This window comes from Fringilla coelebs (assembly GCF_963513975.1).
Source record: "Fringilla coelebs genome assembly, chromosome: 3".
NCBI lineage: Eukaryota > Metazoa > Chordata > Aves > Passeriformes > Fringillidae > Fringilla > Fringilla coelebs.
This window is the reverse complement of record NC_140030.1, coordinates 64,534,681-64,559,973: the sequence shown is the minus strand read 5'-3', so window position 1 is coordinate 64,559,973 and position 25,293 is coordinate 64,534,681. Positions and strand designations below refer to the sequence as shown.

At 41.8% G+C, this 25,293-nt stretch overlaps 1 protein-coding gene across 1 annotated transcript in view; it reads left to right on the top strand.

Annotated features, from left to right (window-relative positions):
* Positions 1–7,051: 7,051 nt before the first annotated feature.
* ARFGEF3 (ARFGEF family member 3) overlaps positions 7,052–25,293 on the top strand; it is a gene marked incomplete at both ends in the record, with an annotated part of 86,470 nt that continues 68,228 nt past the window's right edge. The window contains 4 exons of the mRNA XM_084202924.1: positions 7,052–7,136; positions 8,220–8,271; positions 20,322–20,403; positions 23,399–23,530. Of these exons, the coding sequence (XP_084059050.1) occupies positions 7,052–7,136; positions 8,220–8,271; positions 20,322–20,403; positions 23,399–23,530 (351 nt within the window). The remainder of the gene's footprint in view (positions 7,137–8,219; positions 8,272–20,321; positions 20,404–23,398; positions 23,531–25,293) is intronic.

Here is a 25,293-nt window from a genome sequence, read left to right as displayed (position 1 = left end):
CAGTTTGACTACTAGAAACCAGATGAACTTGTGGTTATTAGATCTGTTTTCCCCCAAGGTTTTTCATGTATAGACTGAGTAGTATATTTGATCTGGAAGCTACTGAAATTTAAACACAGAACTCTAGAATGTCATTCCTTGAAATCTGTTTTCAAAATACATGTTGGGAGACACTATATTTCTACTTGATATTTTATTTAATGCAAGAGAAGTTATACATTTGGATAGTGGTACTCTCCCTCAGGTCTACAAGGCTGGGTGCTTGTGACTAATGCTGTAATAAGAGCCTTTGTGTGGTTCAATATCACTTAGCATTGGATTTTCAGATCATGACTTAGATGCAATTACTGTCTACTCGCAGCAAGGTGGAAGCTGAATGCTCTACTCCCTCTGATTATATCTCCAGAAAGTACATGCCAATAACAATCTGAGCATTGATTTCATGTTGATTAATACTAATAGTGAAATATAAAAGGACATCACTCAACATACAAGTTCATCAGTCAGTTTATAGCAAACTGCTCTCTTGAAGAACATTTCAAGAAAGCTTCCAAGTGTGTGACTATACCACAGGTCTACTTACAGGTTAACTTTACTGCTAATATGCAATTTAAGTGTCAAAGTCAGAAAACCAGTCCTGTGCCCAGTCAGATGGCAGAGGGAGATGTAGAAGTAATTGATAGTCTTTTCCAACCTAATTGATTCTCTGATTCTGTGATACCTTTGAGATGAAAGCTAGTGTCTGTAGGGACAAGAGCAAATGAGGTGTAAAATATCTTTATACCCTTTGAAAGAGCTTTTGGAGACTGGGACTTAATTCCCTTGAAAGAAGTTCTCACTTATTATTGTGAGGAAAAGGCATAATAAATAGGAACTAAACTATGATCTGAAGTTAACTATCTCTCTTAATTCAGAACATTTTACGTTTAAAATCTTTTAAGCTGGTCTTTAAAGCTGGAAAAATATGAAACATTGATTAACAGAGTCAAACTATATCTCAGAGAGTTTGGGAGCAGCATGGAGAAGAAGAATATTTTTTTCCTGTGTTTATTGAGTTTTATATGGCTGCATAAAAAGATGGCTTTGAATTGAATTTTGCCACTATTGCATTGTAAACATGAGAGTATTGACCTGAAACCAGGGAATTTATTTCAGATTGATCTATCTGTGGCAGAACAGAATCTACATATTAACACTGCTAAACATCTACTTAACCTGTCCCTTTGCGTTTCTCTTTACTTTGCACCATACTTAACAAATTCAGGGATTTGTCAGGGAGTGCTCCTACCTTAAAATTTGTAATAGTGGTGGGAAAATCTATTTCTCTATTTCAAAAAGAGCATACAAGTTGAAAACTTGTATAATATCTAGCTTTTCTAGGAGTATTTCTAGTACTTCAACTCATGTATTTATATGCTTAACACTAAACAGGCGGTGCAAATCACAGTCCATTTCCTGGCCAGTAGAGATGTGTGCAGTCAGACCTTGCTGACCTTTCTTGACTTTGTAACACAAGCCTCTGACAGCTGCAGATCTGACAATGTCCTTGTTTCCTCATAATGAGGAGAGGCCACAACAGATTTCAAAGCAGGTTATGAACACAAATATGTATAATACATTTGTAATTTTCAGTGACCTACATTTCATACAGCTACATGACAAGTTACCAGCTCAGTCACTTTTCAAAGACAGTTTCAGAGAGTTTAGGTTTGTCCATTTTACACATCCCAAACATACGATGGCCAGATGATACAATCTTTTTGTATTCAGATTTTGAATGGACTGCATTTTTAAGCTTTCTTTCCACAGATTAATACTAGGGGAATCCTCTGGATTAGGGGAGAAAAGTGGGACACAAGGAGTCCTCTGAAGTTTAGTTTTCTGGCTGACTTGAAACTCTTGTGTTATTAAGATTAACTCCACAGTTACTTGTGATTTTCTTGCCCCTTGAAGCCTTTCCAGTGGAGTCTGATGGAAGCAAGAGAGCTTTTACAGTAGAAATCTTCATGCTGCCTTTTCCCATGTACTCACTCTTCTTCACAAACTCTTGTGTTTCAGGGTAGAGAAGAGCTAGAATTAGTACAGAGTGACCAAAGATAATTTTGGGAGAAAAATTAAATAGAATAATCCACTGTAGACTGGAATAAAAACAGCTGAAGGAGAACATGTTCAATGCATAAAGAATCATGAATGATGGGGAGAAAATAGGGGATTCTTATTAAGTGCTTCTCAAAGCACGAAAGGTAGGTAGCTTCAAAAACTTGAGAAAAAGAAGATAAAACTGGTCAAAAAAGAATTTTCTTTTATTTGCACACAACTTGGCTGTGGAACTCACTGCCAGAGGGTGGTTGTGCAGGTCACAAGCATAATAAAGTTTCAAAAGGAATTAGGTACATTCCCAGAAGAAAAATCTGCCAGGTATTATTTATGAAGATAAAACCACTGTCTCAGGAAGTGCCTAGTCTGCAATTTAACAGAAACTGGGAGAGTTCAGCATAGGGAAGGGCATTATATTTCTTCTGCCCCTTCTTTAAGAATGCCCAACTAATTTCTGTCAGAAATACAACTGCTAGGTTAAAATGACCTTGATGTGGCCCAGAATAGCTGTTCTGTGTTCCTGATACCTTCTTCAACTGCCTTGGCAACAAAAAATATTATGGTAAATCGAAGACATTCATGGTGGTTTTTGTGTTTTGTTTCTCTTTGCAGAAAATATATCTTCAATGAAGTCAGAAAGTCTTGTCTCATATTTCTACTCTGGCATGGATCTGAAGATTTTACATTTGCTTCAACTGTTCTTCACAGAATAAATGCTGTGAGGCTGGATTGAAAAGACAGTTCTGAATATACACTGGCTTTATTTACATCTACCAAATCTACATCTACAGAGTAGATCTACATCTCTAGAGTAGAGGCTTTTTCTCCCTAACTCCGTAATCCTGCATTGAGCAGCACTGATGCTTGATGTGCTTTGCCATGCTCAGAAAGGTCATACTTTGAAGGGTGCAAAAAGCAGCAGCAGCTCAGGAAGGACTTCACTGAGCCCCCAGCTCTAGCCTCTGGTAACTTGCTGTGTAATCAGGCAAACAATGACAGATGCCACCCCACCATCAGGGGTGTGCTTACAGTCTAGACAGCCATAACTGAAATCCTGACAAGGGTCTTGCTTGTCTGGGTCTTGATGCCCTCTGGGAGAGAGAAGAAAGGGTACCTCCATCTGCTATCAGGTGTCACAAGGTGATGATGAGCCCATGGTCCAGCTACAGCTCCCTTCACTTCAAATTTCTTTAGCAATTTATCCTTCACAAGGGGAGTCACATGTACAGAGCTTCCTGAACAAAACCGAGCCCAAGCCTCTGACTGCTGGTCAGTCCAGTTATAGGAGTGCTTCTGGGAAGAGTAATTTTGAAAAATCTGGCTAGGCATAATTTTTGAACCATGGAACCAAGTGGTCTTCCTGTCATTAGAGGGAATGCCTTAGCATTTTGTAACTAAATTTGTAAGAAGTTTTTATACAGAACTAGAACTAGAACTAGAACTAGAACTAGAACTAGAACTAGAACTAGAACTAGAACTAGAACGGGACACAGCCCATTTCTTTGGTCCACACTTTCCAGCATCTGCAGTATACAATGAGATCAAGAATATTGTTAAAATGGCCAAAGCACAGGTAATACATGAGTGATAAGGACTAATAGAAAATATATGTGATTATCTCACAGTCTAACATGCCTGTCTCATGCCGCTATACTTTTAATTCTTTCTTATATTCCCAAAGACTAAAATTAAAGGGCAGGTGTGTGCAGGGACAGTACGGCTTACACTACCAGAAAAGATTAAAAATAAGACCACATTGCCTTCCTTGGCTACTAGAAGGCACAAAGACATAGTAGCATGGAGACCTTTGAAGTCAAGCAAATGCTGCTTACCAGCCTGGACAGAGAATTGTACTAATACAGCTCTATTACTCCAGGTATCTTGAGTAGCCTGGCTTTGCTTACACGCTCCTTGTCTGTGCTCAGAGCTGTGAATGTATCCTGGGATATAATAAGTATTCACATAATGCAAAAGATCAGTAGCACTGGCACTGCCAGGTGAGAGCTACAAAAGCACACTGCACATCTGCCACTGCTTCTTAGTGATATATGACCACAGCATCGTGCCGATACCAGATCTGCATAGGAGCCTTCTGACTCCCAGTTGGACCTGGCCTCAGCTGTGCCAGGGATCAAGAGCACTGACTCCTAGGTAGCCCTACCACTGTAGAAGGCTGCTTTGCACAGCCGGGACAAAGCAAGGAGGATTTATGAGCTATAAGGGTGATCTTAGAAGGCTTAATTTTCTCTTCATGGCAGAAGAGAGGAGCCTTCATCACCATCATCCCTACTCTGTTGCTGGACTTCCAGATATTGTGACATTTTAGGACACTTGCCTTGAAACAGTATCCAGAGCACAGGATTAAATATAACCTCCTCCCTAAGCAAAGTTTATTCATGGAGTGACTTCCAGCAGGACATAGTTACTGTGTATTTTTGTGAGTATACAAGCAACAGACCCAAGGACTGATGGACTCCTGTCCATCTGGAAACGGAGGGCCTCAAGTGAAAAGTTTCAGCAAGCTGACTCATGCTGTTCTGACATATGCGCTCGGGAAGAGTCATCATGGCTTACTTGTTTCTCCTTCTGCAAAATCTTACTGGCAGGCCTTAAGATGCTCTAAGGAGCCTGAACATGACCTTTGTTTCCCACAAGCTGATGACATTACTACTGAGAGAAAGTGTTTAGCAACACAGAGTCCATTTTGCTTGAACACATTGGACAGCGAGTGAAACACAAATGAATACAAATCTTGGTTCAGTGACATCGAGCATCTATGAAAAACACCGCAGCTCTGATGAAGATGCCAGCTGCAAAGGCCTTCCTGTAGAGACTACAGAGAAATTAACCAGTAAGTTCATGATGCATACAGCTAGAAATAATCTGAAATTAAAAATTAATTCAGTTTCATCAGTGGTTCCCTGAAAACATGCAATTAATTATTTACTACTTACAGATACATATTTATCTTTGAGTGTTCCAGAGGTCCAAATGAACTCTGGTATGTAATTTCTAGACTAAAAACACTTAAATCACCATCACAGTTCTTTTTGTTGTTGTTTTCCCCCCAGGAAAAACAAAGACAAAGCCTTGAAAAGCCAGAAATTGACCCTCATGCTTGTTTCTACTAAGCACAATGCAGAATAAAGAGGAAGCACATGGGTGGGAAACAATTTATCATCACTTCAACTTGAGCCTTGACTTACAGCATCGTAGGGCCCTGACAATCCCAGCTATCTAGCTATCGCTAGATTTTTCATTCCAAGGAAGGTGGCAGAACATGGTCAGAGATAAGAGACTTTGGGAAACTACTTTCAGTTTCTTAAAGGTTGTTTTATGGCCTGAAATTGGAAGTTAAATGGTATTTCTGTTAAAGGTTGGGTTTTTTTGGTTAGGGTGGGTTTTTCTGTTTGTTTCTTCATTGGTCGTTGTTGTTGGGCTTTTTATTTGGTTGGTTGTTTTTTTAAATTCTTAGTATTGTAGCACTAGGCTACACTTCTTCACCTCCAGCAATAATCTATGCACCTCTAGACCTTTCTGGCATTATTCTAAATCCTTTTCTTTTCTGACAGGACTTTTACATTCTGGCTTTAAAAGGCAGCTATGGATTATGCATTCATTATATGTCTGAACACAGGATGAGCCCTTGTAAGTATTTGGACAAGGGACAGCCTTTGAAAGCCCAATATCCTATGGGAAATGCTATGGCTGATTCACCAGGTGCCAATATTCTGCCTGGTAATTCACTATTGGTACACTTCCAATTAGCAGTAGGAGACATAACCGCTAATACTGCCAGCTGTTACCTGGAATGCCTTTCTTATCTGCTGTCTTTTTCTTTTCATTGTCTGTTTTTTTTCTTGTCTCTTTTAAGAGAGATTCTGCAAGAAGACGAGGACGTTGTAACACTCAATTAAGCGATGCAGTCACAAAAAGGGCAACTAGCATATAAACTAGAGATAAGGCAGGGAAACAGTAAACAGAAGAAGGTAGGAGATTTGGTGGGGAGGAAGCGTTCCGGGTGTGAGGAGGAAGGTCTGAGCTAGTGGAGCGGCTGCTCTTTCTCCTGGAGGCTGGCTTGTTGGGGACATTAAGGTGTGCATTCCTGTGAAGGCACAGACAGGTAGCTTAAGTCCTTCTGCACTTGTCAGCTAAGGAGAAAGGCACAGATCTCACAGCTACTTATTTGACCGCACTGGTGCAGGGCATACCCAGCGCCGGCACTCGCCGCTGCGCCGGCCTGGCTCCCTGCGTCCGGCCCGGCGCGGGAGCGCCCGCGGCTCCGCAGGGCGCTGCGGGACAGCGGGGCTGCGCTGCGGCAGCGCCGCCGGGAGCGGAGTGCCGGGCAGCGGGAACCTGCCCCGCAGGCCCGGGCCGCGCTCAGCGGCGGCAGCCGCAGCCCCGGCCGGAGCGGCGGGGCCGGAGCGCACACCCAGCGCCCGCCTCCCGCCGCCCGGGGCGGGCAGGCCGGGGCTGCCGGCGCCCCCCGCCCGCCGGTCGCCATGGCGACCCGCCTGCCCGCCTCCCGCGGGGCTGCCGCTGCCGCCGCAGGGCCCGGCTCCGGCGGCGCCGGCTCCGCTCCGCTCTGCGCCTCGTCCAACCCCAGCGCCGGGAGGGAGTCCCTGCGCGCCCGCGGGCAGGGCCAGGCCCGCCCCAGCCCCGCTGCGCCAGCGGGGCCTGCCCGGGGTGGGAGAGGAGGAGGAGGAGGAGGAGGAGGAGGGACTCCGCAGCGGCAACAACTGACGTGTCCCCGCCATGGAGCTCGGCGTGATTCATCAGCGGCAGCGAGGCGGCAGCGGGGTGCCGTGCTCCGCTCCCGCCTAGGCACTGCCGCGGCGGGGACAGCCCCGGCACCGCTCCGCCGCCCGCGCCGCCTTCCTCCTCCCTCCTCCTCCTCTTCCTCGCCGCCTCTCCTCTTCCCCCGCGGCTAGGCGAATATCCCGGGGGAGGCAAGATGGAAGAAATCCTGCGAAAGCTGCAGAAGGAGGCGTCGGGGAGCAAGCACAGGGCCATCAAGGAGAGCTGCACCTGGGCCATCGGTAAGGGGCGCGGGCGGCGGCGCCGGGCCGCCCGCCGGGGAGCGGAGCGGTGCAGGAGCCGCCGATGGAGAGGTTTTGTAAGGCAGCGGGCAGGGAGACCTCAACAAACTTGTTCCGTGCTAAGGAGAGCCTCCTTAGCTGAGCTTCCAGCGGCTGGGAAGAGAGCGGAGCACCTGGGCCGTTCAAAATGCCCGGGAGCTCCGCGCTGCTGGAAGGGGCCGTGGCACCTGCTGCCGGTCCCGGAGAGCATCCCCGCCCTCGCCTTCCCCACCGCCTGATCTGCTTCTGCTCTTGCGAGGCAGATATACGGGTATTAGTAGCTGTCAGTTTCCGTGTATGTTTTGGAGGTGCTGTCTTTTTCTTTAAAGGCTCCTTCCCTCGTTTAAATCATCGTAAAAAAACATGCAGTACAGCTTTTACGCTGGCTTATATTCGGGAATCTATTTTGAAAGCTAGAAGTTTTGTTCTACTGGATTACATGAGCTCTTTTATCCTTGCAATATTATGATCCGTATAATGAGTTAATCTTTCAAGGGAGTACAAGCTTAGGTGCATTTTAGCATCCACCCATTTTCTGAGATTGTGTCTTGAAGTGTTTTTTGACATTTACAACCTAGAACACTGATCATCAAGACCCTTAATTTACATCAGCATAACTGGGATATTTTCAATTGCTTTAAATTTTGGGGTTTTATCCATTTATAGCTACAACATTCTGTGGTAGATCAGACCTGTTGCTGTCTTATTACTGGCCTTTCATCCTGATGTTGCATGAGTTGCTTCATTAATTGCGTGTTAGCCTTGCACAGCAGCCATGCAAGTATCCTCTGTACCGTTCCAGTTTTAGTGGATGTGCTGCCGAAGTGCTGCTAAGTGAAAGGGAAAAGATGGTACTCGATGCCTTCTCATTGGGCATGAAACATCCTGGCAGATTTATGCAAAGCTTTGGCAACTCAGAGCAGCAGTGGTTGTTCTGTAAAGTGGAGTAGGATCATTGGCTCAGAGGCTGTAGCCAGATGTCTCAACTGTGGTTGAACTCAGAAGTTTCTTTTAAAAGCCCTGTTGTTTCCTTTAATTATACAGAAACCTTGGATTCTCCCGATGCTGCTATCAAGATACCACCATATCAGCTGAGGTAAGAACATTGAACTTGAGTTTTGTAGAGCTTGTGAGTATTTGTAAAACTTAAGCAAAATTTTTGAATTAAAAGTGGGGTAGAGGAGTGGGCTGCATCTATGTGATTTCTGTAGTTTTTAGATATACATACCTAGGCTGGTAGTAGTAGATAATTTTCTGATTAGCTCTTGGCCTTCGGCCCTGAATGCAATGTAAGAAAATGTGTTAAAATGGGCATGAGTATGTATAGTGGTGACATTGGTTAGAAAAGAGGGCTCTCTTATGGGCTAAAGAGTTTCCCTGCTAAATTCCATCTTTCAGTAATAAGCAATGATGCTTCTTAGTTCTTCTCAGTGTGCTTGTGTTCTTTTAAATCTAAATCAGGTTTTGTTACTGAAAATAAATATTCCAGAAACTAAAAAGTTATATCATCATATAGCTAGGACACTGACTAGGAACCAAAATAATACAGTTTCTATGCCTACTTCTTCCTTTAGCCTGCTAGATTATCTGGAGTGAGCCTTCTTCCTTCTTCCCACCTCCATTTGTACACATATAAAATGGGAGAGGTGGCATGGCCCTGATTTGTCTAGCTATTTAAAATCTCATTTTGGAAATTGTCATTGTTATGGAGTAGGTAAATAGGCAAAATTATTCACTGTCCTTTTTGATGGAACCATTAGGAGTCATCAAAGGAAACTAGCAAGTGCACTGTTTAAAACAAAAGCATGTTTTTTCATACAGCTTAATAGTTAAAATGTGAAATGCTTAGGCTTGCCTTATTAGAGAATGTAATGGATGCTGAAAGATTGCGTACATGCAAAAACCACCTCAGCAAATCCATGAAAGAAATTGATTGAAATCTATCAGATGCACAGGTACCATTCTTATTCAGAAGTACCTTAATCAGAGGTGATCAAGCTTATAAAGGAGGATGTAGGAACGCTGCTGTATGTTTGGCCTGTCCTATGATCCTCTCAGGTATCCCCTGTAAGCTGCTCATAGGGGGGAGACATTTTTTTTGCTACAATATTACTTTCCTGGGAGTGTTTTTATCCCCTCAAGATTCCCTGATGCTTCTTTCATATATGCTTTGCAAGGAAAGGTAGGGATTGAAGAGCTAGTTATTCCAGAGCAGTAACCAAATGGGGAAAGAATAAGAGCAGTTCTTTTGCCACTCTAGATTCCTGTCAGCTGCAGTCCACAAGAGGCCTCTAATCAAATAGGGGATGGATGTAGCACAGGTCTGACATGACCAGTGCCAGACACAACGCATTTCCAGCACAGAATGGAAACAGCTGGATGACTAGTTCTCAATAGGTCCACTAGAATTATGTTTACTTGACACTGTGGCTGGAGAAAACTTGGCTCTTCACCTTCCCATTTATCAGCCTCTAATGTGGCGTGTGGTCTGTGCCTTTAAGTGCTATTGTCGTTCTCTATGAATTAGTTAGCTGGCTGTAACCACATTTCTTCCTTTTCCCCTTGCCTACTACCTCTTTACAGAGAGGTCTTTTTCTCCTCCTCCAGAGTTCTTAATGATGTATTTGTTTAGTTGGGGTATTTTTTCCACTGTAAATCCCACTTTTTTTAAGTAAAGTTAATACCTTTGCAGGTGTAGCTATGATTAAATAAGCTCTTGATGTTAGACTTATCAGGAGCAATGCACATTATTACTGGATGTTTTGGAAAATGAAAGGTGCACAAGAGGATTTGGACAAAAGCTTTTGTTGTGAGGTCCTTGGTAAGGCTCAGCCACACAGCCTTAGATAGTTTGGGAGATGTTGCTAAACATACCCTTCACTTTCTGATAAAAAGGTACTGTCAGGCTCCAGATCAGCACACAGGGCCACATCTTGGGCTGGAGTTTGCCTGCATGACGTGCAAATTAGATAAAAGTTCTTCTCTTGATATTTATTAAAAAGCAGCACCATGATGGCTTGGTTCCTAAAGCTGGAAAAGAATAGCCTGGAAAGTAGAGCAATGGCTGTGACCAGAAAAACAGCCAGCATACAGGATGGAGATGTCCTGGCTGTGCCTCTTTTCTGCTTTCATCTTACATTAGGTGAAGGTTGTATCAGCTGCTGTAACACAGATCAACCTCTGGCTGCTCATCCAGTTGGAGTCTTAATCTACACTTCACACTTAGGTTCTTTTCTTTCTACAACTGAAGAATGAAGGCTGCTCACAAGAATGAGAATATGTAAACTCTATACTCACTTCTTTCTTACTTATAAAATAAAAAGCCATTTTCTGCTTCTGACACCCCAGTTCTAGATGAGTAGAGGTTCTTCGTAAAGTTGTCTTTTGTAAAATTGTGGTCCTAGTGTGATAATTGGGAAGACAAGGTGTCTCTGCTTTTCCTCAGACTATGAGCATTTGAGTTCAAGGGGTTTTTGACATGTATTATACCAGCTACATATTTACCTCCACTGTAGTATTGGGGTAGATGACTTCTGTGTTCTGTCTTGTTCCTGACCTATCCACAGTTTCATCTTGTGTTGGACTTGTGTTGCTGAACATGAGGCAGACCACATTACAATTCCCTGGTGTCTGTGCAATTAACTGGGGACATCAGCTGTAGCATTTGCATGGGAGCTGTTTCCAGCAGTTATCTGGTAGCAGTTTAGATAGCACATGCCTGCTATGTTTGGGAGCACCTTTTGCCCCAAGGGAGTCCCAGTGACTGACCATCCAGGTTGGAATGTATTTCTTTAATTAGTTTGATAGAGCTCCATTGGGTATATCTTCAGGGAGCTATTTTGCTGTTCAACTTCCTTTGATGTTAATTTGACTTAGGAATCAAAATCCCCATTAATGACCTTGCATATTGATTCTAGTGAGGGTCATTATTTAAATGTCTCACTTCCTAAAGAAATACAAATCTCCAACAAATACAGAGTTTCCCACAAAATCTTGTCAGCACTGCCTTGAGATAGGAATGTGTGTGTGATTTTTTAGTATTTCTAATTTATGATCAGATTATTGGGCAAGGGTGTGAGATAGTCGCAAAGATTAACGTGGATCAAGATGGAAATGACCTTAAGTCAGTTCAAGGCTTTGCTGTAGATGTTCCGTGAATTCTTGAGGAGGAAGAGTCACATAACCCAATGGCAACTGGCCTCTTTTTATCTGTCTAGTATGATGGTATTTGTCTCTGAATATGAGTTGTGAAAATTGGATATATACTAAGTGCTTAAGGAGGCTGGGTGGCTGACTTATAAATAATGAATTAGGTAAGAGAAATTGATGTGCTTGTGTTTTAATTGGTGAATTGATCACATGGAAAATAGCTTAAGAGACCTTAATGTTGTCTGCCAGCAAACAGTTGTTTGCTACTCAGCTGGGCTATATTCACTTCAGCATTTTCAGGATGGTGAATTCTCCCCTAAGGCCAGCACTGTACACTGAACAAGGCTCTCTTCTTGGCTTGTTGTGACTTTAGAGGCTGAAATATGAGCTATAAAAGGTAACTGAACAGACACAAGAAAATGAGCTTTGAAAAAAAATGTTTGATTGGAGCAGTTTAGCACTCATGAGGATTGTCTGCATATCAGAGGGTAAAATAAGAGGCTAGACAGCAATTGCCAGTCACATACTGCTTAAAAAAACTTGGGATTGCCAGAGTTTCTTTGAATGCATTATATCATTAAGTCATGCCTTATAGGCTATGTAAAACTTGGTGACTTGCTATCAGAGCACCAACTTTGCTGGAAAGAAGAGATTGGTTGGGACTTCTCAAGGGGCTTTTCTTTTTGGAAGAAATGCGAATTGGGTTTGCATGGCCCAGTTTTGGTAGTGGGAGGGCTACAGCAGTGGCTTCTGTGACAAGATGCCAGAAGCTTCCCCCATGTCCATTAGAGCCAATGCCAGCTGGCTTCAAGACAGAAGTGCCCCTGGCCAAATCTGGGCTAGTCAGAAATGGTGGCAACCCCTCTGTGATAACAAATTTAAGAAGAGGAAAAAAAGTTGCTTTGTAGATGTAGTTGCTTCCAGAGAAGAGTGGGGTGAGAATATGTGAGAGGAACTACTCTGCAGACACTGAGGTCAGTGAAAAAGGACAAGGAAGAGGTGTTCCAGGTGCCTGAGCTCAGATTCCCCTGAAACCCATAGTGCAGACCGTGGAGAAGCACCTATGCCCCTGCAGCTCATGAGGTCCATGGGGGCGCAGAGATACACCTGCAGCCCGTGGAGGAAACTTACACTGGAGCAGGTGGATACCTGAGAGGAGACTGTGAGCCTGTGGGAGGCCTGTGCTGGAGCAGGTTCCTGGCAGGTATCTGTGGGCTCCTGAACAGAGGAGCAGTTTGGTAGGACTTGCATCCTTGTGGAGGACCCACATTGAAGCAGGTTGTGACTCCTTTCCCTAAGCCATGGCAGGAAGAATGTGTGATGAACTGACCATAACCCACATTCACTGCCTCCCTGTGTCTCTCTGAGGGAGGAGGGAGGAGGGAGGAGGGGGGGGAAAGTGTTTAGGTCTTATTTTACTTCTCATTACCCTGCTCTGGTTTTGGTAATAATAAATTCAATTAGTGTCTCTAATTTGAGTCAGTTTTGCCTGTGGCAGTATCTGGAGAGTGATTTCTCTCTGTCCATACCTCAAACCATCAACCTTTTTCTCTCCAGTTGGTGAGGGGAGTGACAGAGTGGCTTTGGTGGGAGCCTGGCATCCAGTCAGGGTCAACCCACTAAAATCCCTCTTATATTTTTCATTGGCCTTTTAAAAGTGATCAATATTTCTGGAGTTTACAGCTGGAAAGTCAGAAGTCAGTGAGGAGCAGGGTCCTGTGTAATAACCAGTTCATGTCCGATTCTGTGTCTTCCTGCTTGTGTCCAATGTTGATCATGTTGGTGCTAGCTTTTGAGGGAAGCTTGTGAACTTTTTCTATAGTCATGGACATGTGGGGAGGAGGGCATTTGGGGATAAAAGTGGTAGTTCTACTCTTTTTTTTTTTTTGATATGTCTAGATTGGCATCTGACATAGTTCTTGAGAAGTATACATTTTATAATCTCTTAGAGAAAACAACACGCTCACTCATTTTACCTTACATGTGCTCAACAAATTATAAAAGCAGTAATTGTGGTGTGATCATCACCAAACAAACAATGCTATAGAGACTTTCAATCCACTTATCTTTGCAGATAATTCATCCACTTACAGAATCTTGAGTCTTGGAATGCATTTCACCTTCTCTATTGTGAAGAAATGTTTGTGATTTCATCGTTTAGGTCTTCCCCCATCTCTTAATTTTGTTCATGTTTTCTGTTAGTTTCTTTCTACTGGGAGAGAGTGGCTAGGAAAGCTGATACATACATAGCAGATCCCCTGAAGAGAAGTAAGGAGTGGGGAGGGGCAAATAGTTGTCTCTGAGGGTTTTTTTTTTTTCTGGGGGGTGGTTTTAGAATATCTCTCTCTATTTTACTCTTTCTCTTTTTTAAAAACAATTTATTTCCTGCTCTTGCTGCCACAACCACCTGGCATTAGGTGCTCCTGTGCTTTCTTCCTGGATGTGACTGCTGGATGTGACTCATGCTGCTCAACCATTACATGGTCACTGTCTGCCATCCAACAACTGAATTATGAGTTCCCTGGCAGGCAGCTGGCCAAGAAGAGATCCTAGTGACAGTGTGGATTACTGACCCAAGTCTCCCATGCTGGCAGTTTACAGCCTGGATCCAGACTTGTGGGAGCACTTGTGTAGTCCATTTGGTGTTTTGGATGGTGTATATGCACTGGTCTTGATTTAAAATTTTGCATTCTCAGTTCTAATGTTGAGGAATAGATGAGGGAAGGAAATCAGTGTTTAGAAAGGCAATTTGCCACTGATACAGTGTTTGAATCAATCTGCATGTTTAATCTGGGATATGTAAGCGGCCCTATTTCTTGTCCAATGGGCAGGTATTTTTATCTCAGCAAAATTTTGCATCTCTTCTGCGACCCCAAAAGACAGTGCTGCTGGGTAGGAAAGGGTAAGGGATATTTAGGGTCAGCCTCAGGAGTCCCTGAAAACCTGTTAGCTGGGGTTGTGACTCAAATGTATCGAGCAAAATTTAGCATTGTTATGAAAAAAGACACATGGTTTCTGTTACTCTTATTTGTGAGCTTGAATGAGGTTTTTTTCTTTGGCTTCAGTGGTGTTTTTCTAAAAGAATACTGCTTGCTCCATCTGAAGCTAAATTTCTGCCTTTCCTGATGTTCTTTGTATTAATGAACCATAATAACCACCACTATCTTGGCTCTTTGTTCCTTTTATAGACTCTTCTAAAAATTCATTCTACTTTTGTGACAAAAGGCACAATCTTGGCTGGGCTGAAGTTAATTTTCCGCATGGGAGCTGGTAGAATGGGAGTGGCTGGGTGGGGCTGAGGATGAAAGCAGCCATAGTTTTAACTGTCTGTCTTCTAACAACAAATGCAAATGAAATATTGACCTAAGGTTTTAGGGATGATAATGGGATAGCAGTATGTGTGTTTGCTTTAAACATGTGATCACTTTCAGTGCTTGCAGAAGAGTAGAAAATGAGAACATCATGAAGCTTTTGATAATTACCTTAGAGAATGAAATATGGTTGGGGGCAGGAAGAGGGCTAGCACTGGAGCTGAGAGGACTGTTTTCGTGCTAAATGGTGCAGGAAGAGGGGTGGTAGCAAAACTGAGAGGACTGTTTTCCTGCTAAATGCCCTGCTCTGATCTCTGTGTGATGCTGTGCAAGTCATGACTTTTCTTTGTTTTGAAAATGAAGGGGTGAGTAGGAATAATGAAAGTCTTTTCTCACATTTCCTTTATTTACATTCCATGAAAAGTAACAACGCTGCAGGAAATTCGCTACCTTTTATTTCCTTCAATGTTTGTTTGCTTAAGAAACTGAATATGCTGAAGTGCAGTGAGTATAAAATTACGTAATGCATTGCAAACATGAGGATATTTTTAGCAACCATCCCTTAGGTCTGTCAAGATTTAGCGCTGAACTGCTGTGAAAGTTGAATGGCATTGCAGATTACAGCATTGACCTTCAAAATGTAACTAGTAATGACCAGAAATACACCTCATTCTCCTGTTTCTTCATCTGGTTTCTGTAACTCACAGCTGCAGTGGAGAAAATAAAGTAATTTGCAGGATGTCCATGTGCTGGTACCTCTCTGTCTCTTTTTCCATTCCCTCAGCCTGCCTTCTTCTAGCATTGTAAAACTTCTCTTGATGGAAGCTTAATTCTCGTAAAACACTTCATTTGTCATTTTGTACTTAAAATTTGAAACAAAATGCTTTCACTAGACAAATCTTTAGCTTCCCTTCCAGAGTTACCAAATATAGGGAAGAGAGATTTCATGGAATAGTTTGATAAGCTTTCAAAATTGTAGGCTGAGCAAGTCCAGCTTGTCACCTCATCTTCATACTCCAATTCAAATCATAATCAACAAAATCACATAAAGGCTACAGATTGCTTTATGATTAAGACCCAGTGAGGTTTACATGTGTCATCAAGCTTCTTAAGAGCAGAAATTGCAAATGACTATTGATACCTTGTGCACAAAGGGCAAATATCTGTGGGGGTGGATGCTCTAGGGAGAGCAATGATAACATGTCAGAGATTATACTAGAGCTTTGGAGAGTGGAAGCATCTGATTATTATTTTGGCCTTGTCCACCTTACTTTAATATTGTGTAGTATCTTTTGCTGTCTCTCTTCCTCTCCTCTCAAGTAAAAGTACACCTTGTGCTTATAGGGTTATTTTGTTCTGTTTTGATCTCTTCTTGACAACAAGTTCCTATTTAGGAACTTTGTGTTTCTGTTAAAATCAAGATGTTGTTAGCTAGTATAGCAAGGAGGCAAATGACCTCAGAAGTGCTCTCCAGCTGAGTGACTGTGCTGAGCTACTTAATTATGATTGTATGAATTCTGTGGTCTTGGCTGCACTGTCTTGGCTGGAGGATTAAATTGCTCATGTTTGCCTTTCCCATGAGTAGAGTTATGCTGCTTCTGTAGTGGCAAATTCATTTATCTTAGGAAGGATGTAAATAAAAAAGATTATAAATACTATTATGTCGCTTCTTTAATACCAAGCAGTTTTAAATTGCAATCTCATTCACAATTCCAGGTCGAAAAAGAATTATTAAAGTTCTTGCTAGGAAACTGTGTGAAATTACATTTAGGCATTATTCCACCCCTTTTTTTCCCCTGTGCCATTAAACATCCTCTGATAAGCAACTCATATTTCCCTGCAAAGGCAGGCTTATTTAACTGTTGGGTGAAGACTTTGTGTCTGGGTTTGAAAAGCAAAAGGATTGAAGGGAAAAGGGAATACATGAAAAAAAGAGGAAGGAAAAATTAAATACTGAGTTGGATGGAACTCTGAGAGAGAGCTGATGTCAGCAGCTGAGGTGAGAAAATTGGATATGGAAAGAAAAGGAACATTAACCGTAAGTCAGAGGAGAAGAAGCCTTTCCATTGTAACTGGATAAAACCAAAGAGTTTTGTGCTCTGTAGGAAGGAAAATAATGAATTTTTTTTTAAAAAAATAAGATGCAAGTGGTGAGACAGAAAAATTAAAAGGCCTACAGCCAGAAATTACAATTTCTTTAAAGGTGGAAGCTCACCTGATGTGTGCAAATATATGGTAGAGGAAACATGCCCACAAGCGTCTCTATGTTAGTGAGTAACTGGATTAAAATCCTGGCCCTGTTGATGCAAGTCAGCATTTATATCTACATAGTTTGGCAACAGTCTCCCAACTGTTTTCTTTTTTTTCCCCAGGACCTGTAAACTGCAACACTGAGTGCTTGTTAATTCTTATATAGCACGGTAGCACCAAAGCTGTCTAACAGTGCAAGATCATCTTGTAGTGGCACAGTGTCATAAAGATAATTTGTTGGTTTATTTTTTCTTGAAAAGGAAAGTTCTGACTGGAAGGCTTCAGAATTTGGTTTTTATCCTATTGCTCTACTGTTTCTCTAAGTACTATTGACAAACTTGTACTAGTGTAGAGGTAGAAATTTTAGTGCTGGAGGGGTCTGTTGTAATCATCTGGTTTGACTTCCTGTATTGTGGAGGTGGGAGAACTTGCCTTGTATTTATATACTGTGGATTCCAAACCTCTCTCCAACCTGAGTTTGACTGTAATTCTCTTTGTAAGTGGAATGATAATATTTCTGCAGTAGTCATTTCTCTAGAATGTGAGCAAGGACTTAAATCTTCCTTCTTCTTGAAGAGTTATTACTTGAAAAACGATGCATTTATTCCATGTTCCTAGTCCAGGTTCCAAATACTTCCATTATAGCTAAACTTGTTGGTGGAACCTTTTATCAATGTTCTCTAAACTAGTACAGGAAAAAAGATTTATGTTTCTATTTTTATATGTACATGTGTTTATATATACAACACTAGAATTTGTTTTATGTAAATTAAATCATTCTGATTTGTGCAAGGACAGTGTTTGCTTCTGTTTGTTTTACATAAGCGTAGCAGCTGTGGGTACTTGCAGAATTCTGAGAATTCAGCTCTACCAATTATTTTCTCATCATGGGCCAACTCTTCTTCTTGAGTAAGTGATGCTAATAATATTACACTGTGCTACTCTGTATGTCAGACTTTGGCTGTGACTGTTATCCTGCCTAATAAACAGTGTATCAGAAAATGGCAACAGTGGTGAATCAAATTCTTATCTGTTCTTTGACTGGGCTGTGAATTATTCTATGGAATGCAAACTGGATGCTGATAAGGCCTTGAGGTTCTGAATTTTGCTTCTCCTATGTAATTTTCAGCAGGAAGATAATGCAGAGAGCTGTCTTATTTTTAATCTTTAATTTTCAGAAATGGGATTAAAAATAATAGGATTATCACCATTTGCATGAAGGGGAAAATGCTTCATTTATCATGCCCCTTTCCCTAAGTCAAGGAGGGGAAGGTGGGTTGTGAGACTGTCCCAGGCACTAACAACAAGGAGTTAAGTTTAGGCAATTTCCTATCTTCATTACAGTTTTTATCACGAGAGTGAATTAATGAGCCATTATTCTTTTCTCACTAAAGGCTTTTTTTGTCATTACAATGAGAATAGAAAGACTTTTATGATCTCTCTATGTACAATAGTAATTTGTCTTGCTCTGACCTTTCTGGCAGTCTGTTTTGACTGACCTGCCATAGCATCCCTTATTCCAAACCTGCAGGGAAAGAGGTAGGTTGATAGGTTGACAACCCACAGCAAGCTTGGACAACTAGAAAGGTCATTGTAACCTGGTGTGCTGAATATAAAGGCTGTGTGTGTTCCCATCACTCGTTCTGCAGTTGGCAAAGCTGACAGTCATGGAGTGAGGTAGCTCAGGAGGGACAGCCTGAGCTGTACCTCTGGGAGGTACTGGCCCCAGATTATGTACTTGGTTCTGTTGCTGAGCTTTTCTGCTTGCACTGGCAGGTAGCTTCTTCTCTTCCAAGTCAAAGGTGCTCCCTTCCTTTCATTCTCCCTGTGTTGTACTTGATGTGTTTCAGTCAGGGTTAAGTTGGTATTTGTGCCTCAAACTGTATGTGTATGTATGTCCACACCAGCATGCAGCAGTATGGATACTCAAGAGTTACGGTGTGAAACTACTTTCTGTACATTATGTAAAGGGAGAATGTTCTTAAACATGTTTTGAAGTATATTGTTGTGCATCAGCTTATTCTGAGGACTTCACTTATGTAAAATGTCTTACATGTGTGGTACTACAAAACCTGCATGAATTGTCACTTAACCATACAGAACTGCAGATGATGCAGTAAGCAGTGAAATCCCATGGTGGGGGACTGTTCCAAACAGCGTGGAATTATAAAAGGGCTGCAAGGTATAAGGGCAAACTTCATTCCCTTACTTCACTGCGCTCAAATCCATTGAGGTAATTCCAATCTGCATTCCCTATTTTGCAGCCTTATTGAACTGAATTCTTAAGACATTAGAAGGGACTGTGTTAATTTACATCCTTCTCTCCTGTTCTGCCTGAGGATTATCTGCCTGCCCTTCATGTTCTCATGCTATCAGATGATGCATTTAAATGGCAGGTTGAACTGAAGTGTGAAGGGTGCTCAAGCTAATCAAACATTGTAAGATATCTCTGCAGGTGTTTCATAGCTGTAGCATAGAAATGCTAAAGGCTTAATTGACTGAGTGTGTAACAAGAACAGGAAATGACACAATGGCAATTCATTTTCTCCAAGAATACAGTGGGAACACAGTCTGCAGCAACCTTAATTAGATTTTCAGTTAAACATTTTTAGCAAGGATGGGAAGTTCAGCTAATTGGATCTGTTCTAATTTCCATCCTCCTGTTTGTCATTTTTTTACTTTTCTTTTTGGGACATCTGTCAAAGCTCTTATTGTTCTCTGCTCATTGCAGTATGTGATGACAGATGGCAGGCAACATGCTGATGTGCGAGGTAGCTACACATAAGCCATAGGAGCTCCCACCTGTCTTCATTATCATGAAACTGAACTGGATCGACTCCAGTGGCTTATGACTTTCTTCATTTTCCCCTCTCCTCCCAGTGTTCATCCACTTTAATGTGAGAATAAATTCATTCTGTATTAATAATGCCCAAAATGTTTATGTGCTGTTGCAAAAATCTGTAGAAAGTCAAAAACAAATGTGGTGTTCTGCCTAGAAGAGATGCAGGTTGAAATAACCATCAGTTTTTAGCATCTTTCAGTTAGTACTAAACACTGTGGTAATCTTTTTTCCTTCTTTTTTTCCTGTTTCTGTCTGGCTGGTGGAGCACCAGTTAATATACAGGTACCTTGTTTTGGCACCTGTTGATCTGCTGATTTCAAATGCAAGTTCTCCTCACTTTAACAGAGGGAGTATAAGAGAGCCACAATGTGAAAGCACTTAAAGGTGCTTTCTGGATTAGAGATGTGTGAAGTGTGTGAAGAAATATGCCAGCTTTCTTTAGAGGGTAAAAGTGCTTCACAGAATTGTGAAATTATCTTTGGATGCTGTATGCAAACATGATCTTTCTGAAACTGATACAGCCCTTCTGGAATGTTACTTGAATACCAATTTTAATTGCATTTTCCCCTCTCACTTGTTTTAAATTTTCCTCAGGGAGAAGTGTCTCCTTCCTCTTCAACTGGCTCTGGAATCAAAGAGCATGAAGTTGGCCCAACAGGCTCTAGCAGGGATGCAGGTATGACTTTAGAGTGGGAGTGTGTTGGCAGGCAGTGGGTGTCAAGCAAATCTAGGCTTTTCTTTTAAAAAATACTACAGAAAAAGCATCTGTCCTTGGATGAACCTAACAATAATGTTCACATTTCTGTTCAGAAGTTGGGATGCAAGTAAAGGCTGGTGATTTTGAAGAAGCCTAAAAATGTTCTTCAGATAGGTGAGAGATCCTGGATTTTAACATTGAAATGTATATGTATTCTTCCTTGTGGGTCCTGTGCTACTGCTAAGCTACTGCTACTTCCCACTGCTAAGCATATTAAATTAAGAAATTAAGCTGGGACTTGCTGTTTCCTTTGCTTAGAAGAGAGGACAGCAGTGCTTGGAAGATGGAGAGGTTAATAGAAGATCTGGAGCTGTGTTTTTTATGTGTGGACACTTTTCTGGGTTTTTTGTAACTGAAAACAGTAGAAACAGCATCTGATTTGGAAATCTATGAAATTGCAAAAGAAAACAGAAGTGCAGCACAAGCAACAAAAAAAAAAAAACTCTCCTGGGTTTGACAGTATGAAAACTAAAGCAGTTTACTGTTCTTTTAATTGGACAAATGAGTACAAGTCAGCAAATACTTATCACTAGGGGGATGCTAGTTGTGGAAAAGCCTGGCACACTGCTGGGGCATAAAATCCATTTTCCAAAAAGAATTTTTTCCCTTGGAGGGCCAGAAAGAAATTGTTCTGGGAATATAAGGATGTAAGTGGATCATTCAAATTCACCTTATCCAGCATATGAGGTGTCAGACACTTGGTTAATAGTTCCTCATATTGGGGCACTGTGTTTTTGTAGAAGGGAAGGGCTGTTAAGATAACAAAGGGACTGGAGCATCTATCTTATGAGGAAGCTGGGCCTGTTTAGACTGGAAAAGAGGTGCCTCCAGGGCTGGAGACACCACAGCCTCTCTGGACAGCCTGTGCTTGATCACCCTTACCATAATTTTTTTTCCTGGTGTTCAGAGGAAATCTTCTGTGTTTCAGTTGGTGCCCAGGGCTTCTTGTCTTGTGGGCACCACTGAAAAGTTCCTATCCTTTCTGCACTCTTCAGATATTTATATGTGGTGGTGAGATCCTCCCTGAGCCTTCTCTCTCCAGTCTGAACAGTCCCAGCTCTCAGCCTTTCCTTATAAGAGAGATGCTCCAGTTTCTTTGTCATCTTAGCACTGGACTCCAGCAGCTCCAAATCTCCCATCCTGAGCTAAACATTCTTCTTTATATAGAAAACCCCATTATTGTCATTGCAGATTGAGTTAAATCTCATCAGGCTGTACAGTGCTAAAACACTTGATATTCTGGTATGTGGGGAATGCTTTATAGTGTTTTCTGTTAAACTCTGGCTGGCAGTTCAGCTTTACCCACTCACTCCTTCCCTTTCAGAGGTATGGGAGAGAGAATCAAAAGGGTAAAAGTGAGGAAAATTGTGGGCTAAGACAAAGTTTAATAGCGAAAGCAAAGCTGCATGTGCAAATAAAAGAATATGTGGAATTTATTCACTACTTCCCATGGAGCAGCAAGTGTTCAGCCATCTCTGGGAAAGCAGGGCTCCATCATGGGTAACTGTTATGTTGGAAGACAAATACCTTAACTCTGAATGTCTGTGTTCCCTCCACTTCCTCTTTCTTTGCCCAGCTGTTGTTGCTGAGCGCAGTGTCATATGGTTTGGGGTATCCCAGTGGTCATGTTTGGGTCAGCTGTCCCAGCTGTGTCCCCTGCCAAACTCTTCTGCACCCCCAGCCTACTTGCTGGGGAACCAGTCTGAGAAATAGGCAGCCTTGAGGCTGTGTAAGCTTTGCTCAGCAATAGCAAAACTTGGGTGTGTTATCAGTGCTGTTTTGGTCACATATCCAGAACAAAGCACTCTTTGAGCTCCTGTGAAGAAAATTAACACTATCCCAGCTAAAACCAGTACAAGGAAATAAGTAGGAGTGAAGCAGTGAAATGTGCTGCAGTGTTGAAGCTGCAGGTGACCATCAGTAAAAAAGTGATGCAGAACGGGGAGAGGGAAGTGGGCTGCTCAAAATCTCTCTCTACTAGGACAGAGCAAGGTTGTGTTCCTGGGGTCTAAGACAAGCTAGTTTTGCTCTGTTCTGAGAAGACAGGAGCTGGGAAAAGACTTGTGTGGATACATCTCTTGCAGAATGCATGCCACTAATAGGAGACACCCATGAAGATGGTCATAGACTGTATGGAAGAGGCATTTCTAGTAGAACTCCAAGGAAATAGTGCCATTGACGATTTCAGGAGATAGTTTCTGAGATACTGGACAAAGTGAATCTGATCAGTCTAAAATATTCAGTCTGAAGTTCAGTCAGTCTGTATTGAATTCAGTTCAGCCAACCCAATGTCAGAACAAGGAATTTTGGTATCACCTCAGCTTGGGTTGGTTTCTATGTGTGTTTGTGTTAGTCACTTATTAACTGTGCTCTTTGTCTGAGGACTTGATTGTATCTATTAATAGTCAACTTCTGTATGACACAAAACACATCCTGCCAGGGATCAAAACTGCCATTTCCACAGCACTTGTGCTCTACTGGAGTAATTGGGACAGTAGGTGACTGTCTCCTGTTGGGCAGGAGATGTGATAGCACTAGTTCAATGCCAGGATGTTAGCTTGATTGGGTTTTTTTAAAATTTGTTGTTGTTATTTTGATCTGGGGGACTGCAAAGGTTGCAGTCTCTCCCAGCTTCTAAAATACTGAGAGGTTTTGCTAAGGACATTATTTGAAGTGATATCAGTTACTGATGTCTGCTTTCTTCTAGGCACTGGGGATGTGGGATGGGCAAAGATGATACTGCAGTGGCAACCGATCTCCCAGTTTTGCTGTTTTTCTTGTATTTTATATTATTGGGTTAATTTGAAAATTTTAGAAAGCCTAACCACCTAGTACCAAGCCCTAATAGGTTTAGGTGCAGTACTTTGCAGAGGCAATTTTTGTCTCAACATGTACATTGCCATTCTCTCTGCAGAAGCTGCTGTCTGATGAGAGGTTTGTATCCGTGGAAACTGACTCAGATGAGAAACAGTTGCTTAATCAGATGCTGAATGCTGTCAAAGTGACTCCATCGCTCAATGAAGACCTGCAAGTTGAAGTGATGAAGGTTAGTGTTTCACACACATCAGTGCTTGCAGTGGAGGCTGCATGTCTGAATGCTGGGGTTAGCAAATAAATTAGCTGTTGCCTTGAAAATCTTCATTTTGGGGCAGTATTTGATTCCCATTTCCTACTGGCAGATGTCAGTTGTTTTCATTTCTATTTTGTGTTTCCCTGGATTAAAAAGGAGATAGCTAAAACTGGAACCACCAGTATTCTGAATCTTTATGTAAACTAACTTCAGCAGCACAATCAATTTCCTCCATGGGAGAGCACAGGCAAAGGATTTGTAGATCTCAAAGTTTGTTATTGAGCTTTAGTGGTCATGAGATGGGCTGTGCACACTTGTAATTTTGTATTGTATGTGCATAGGTGCTGTGTAATTTGTTAGCTGTATTTTCTCTTTGTAAAATGCCACTGATGGAGCGTGATTTGTTTAGGCGTCAAAATGTCCCTGGACCAGTGCGTAAGGAAAATTAGTATTTTGTATACTCTGTCAAAACTTCCTTTTCTAGGACTACTCTAGCATTCTCCTGTGTGCATGTTAGGAAGCTCAGCTGCCAGGAGGAGGTACTGTTTTGGCAGGGAGGTGATACCAAAATGCCTTGCCCTGTGATCATTTTGGTTGTATGACTTAGAAGTCACTTTTCTATATCAGTATTGACAATACCTGTATTATTTGTACAAAGCAAGATGATGGTGGACAGTTTTCAGATGTTTGGGTGTAAACTTTGTGCTGCAGGGTTTGTTGTGCTATAGCTGATCATTAGCTGAAACCATTTTGGAACAAACCTGGTGTTCCTTTTTGCATGTTCATTATACCTAGTACTGATATCTATTCCTTGACCATCCTTTATTTCTAAGTGTATAGATTAGTAATTTTGTTTCTTCTGTGTGACATCATGGGTCTGATGAATGTATGTTACCCACTCAGAAACTGCTCTCTATGAGCGTACTCTTTACCACTGGAGGTGAAATATGCACACTGTGTCAGAACTCCCAGAGGGGTGCACCTAGCAACAAAAAAGGGAGTAGTATTTGTGTGGACTGTTACCTGTTTTACAGCAGCAGGCTTCTGCTTCACTGATGACACCCTGCTCTGCACTCCTTACCCAGCACACCTCCTTCCTGCCACTTTTGTCTCTGGAGAGGGAAAGGGGAAGAGTTAAGTACTTGCCGTACTGAGCCAACAGGCTCCTCTTGGAATGCAGTAATTTTTTGCAAGTTGCTTTTTTTACATTCTTGAGTGTTAGAGATTCAGAATGTGCATGCACAGTTTCTTTGAAAGCCCGAATGTACATCTGCGAGGCCAAGAAGAATGTGAACACTGTATTTTTCTATAGTTCTGAGTAAATATCTTCTCAAGTTGTCTTGACATGTGAGAAGCAAATATAATTTCAAAACATCAAACCACAGAAAACCCAAGCCAAAACACTGTATTTATGTATGCTTTTTCTTTTGAATTAGAAAACCATGTAAAGTTCCAGTTTAAGTGCAAAAGAGAAAAGAGAACATTGTCTTAATTTCACTGAATGAATTTTGATGTGCAAATCCTGAGCAAAATGTATGTATGGTAAAAATCGGGCTACAACTTCAACTTCCTATTCTGAGAACAAAGCAAAATTCTATTTTGAATTAAATATTTCAAGAGACCAGAGGGCCAAAACATACTGTAATCAGGACAGTTAAAATACAGACTCATTAGATCTGAGCCTTACCTGACTGTCAAATCAAGCAGACATCTCTTCAGATTGTAACCTGAAGATTACA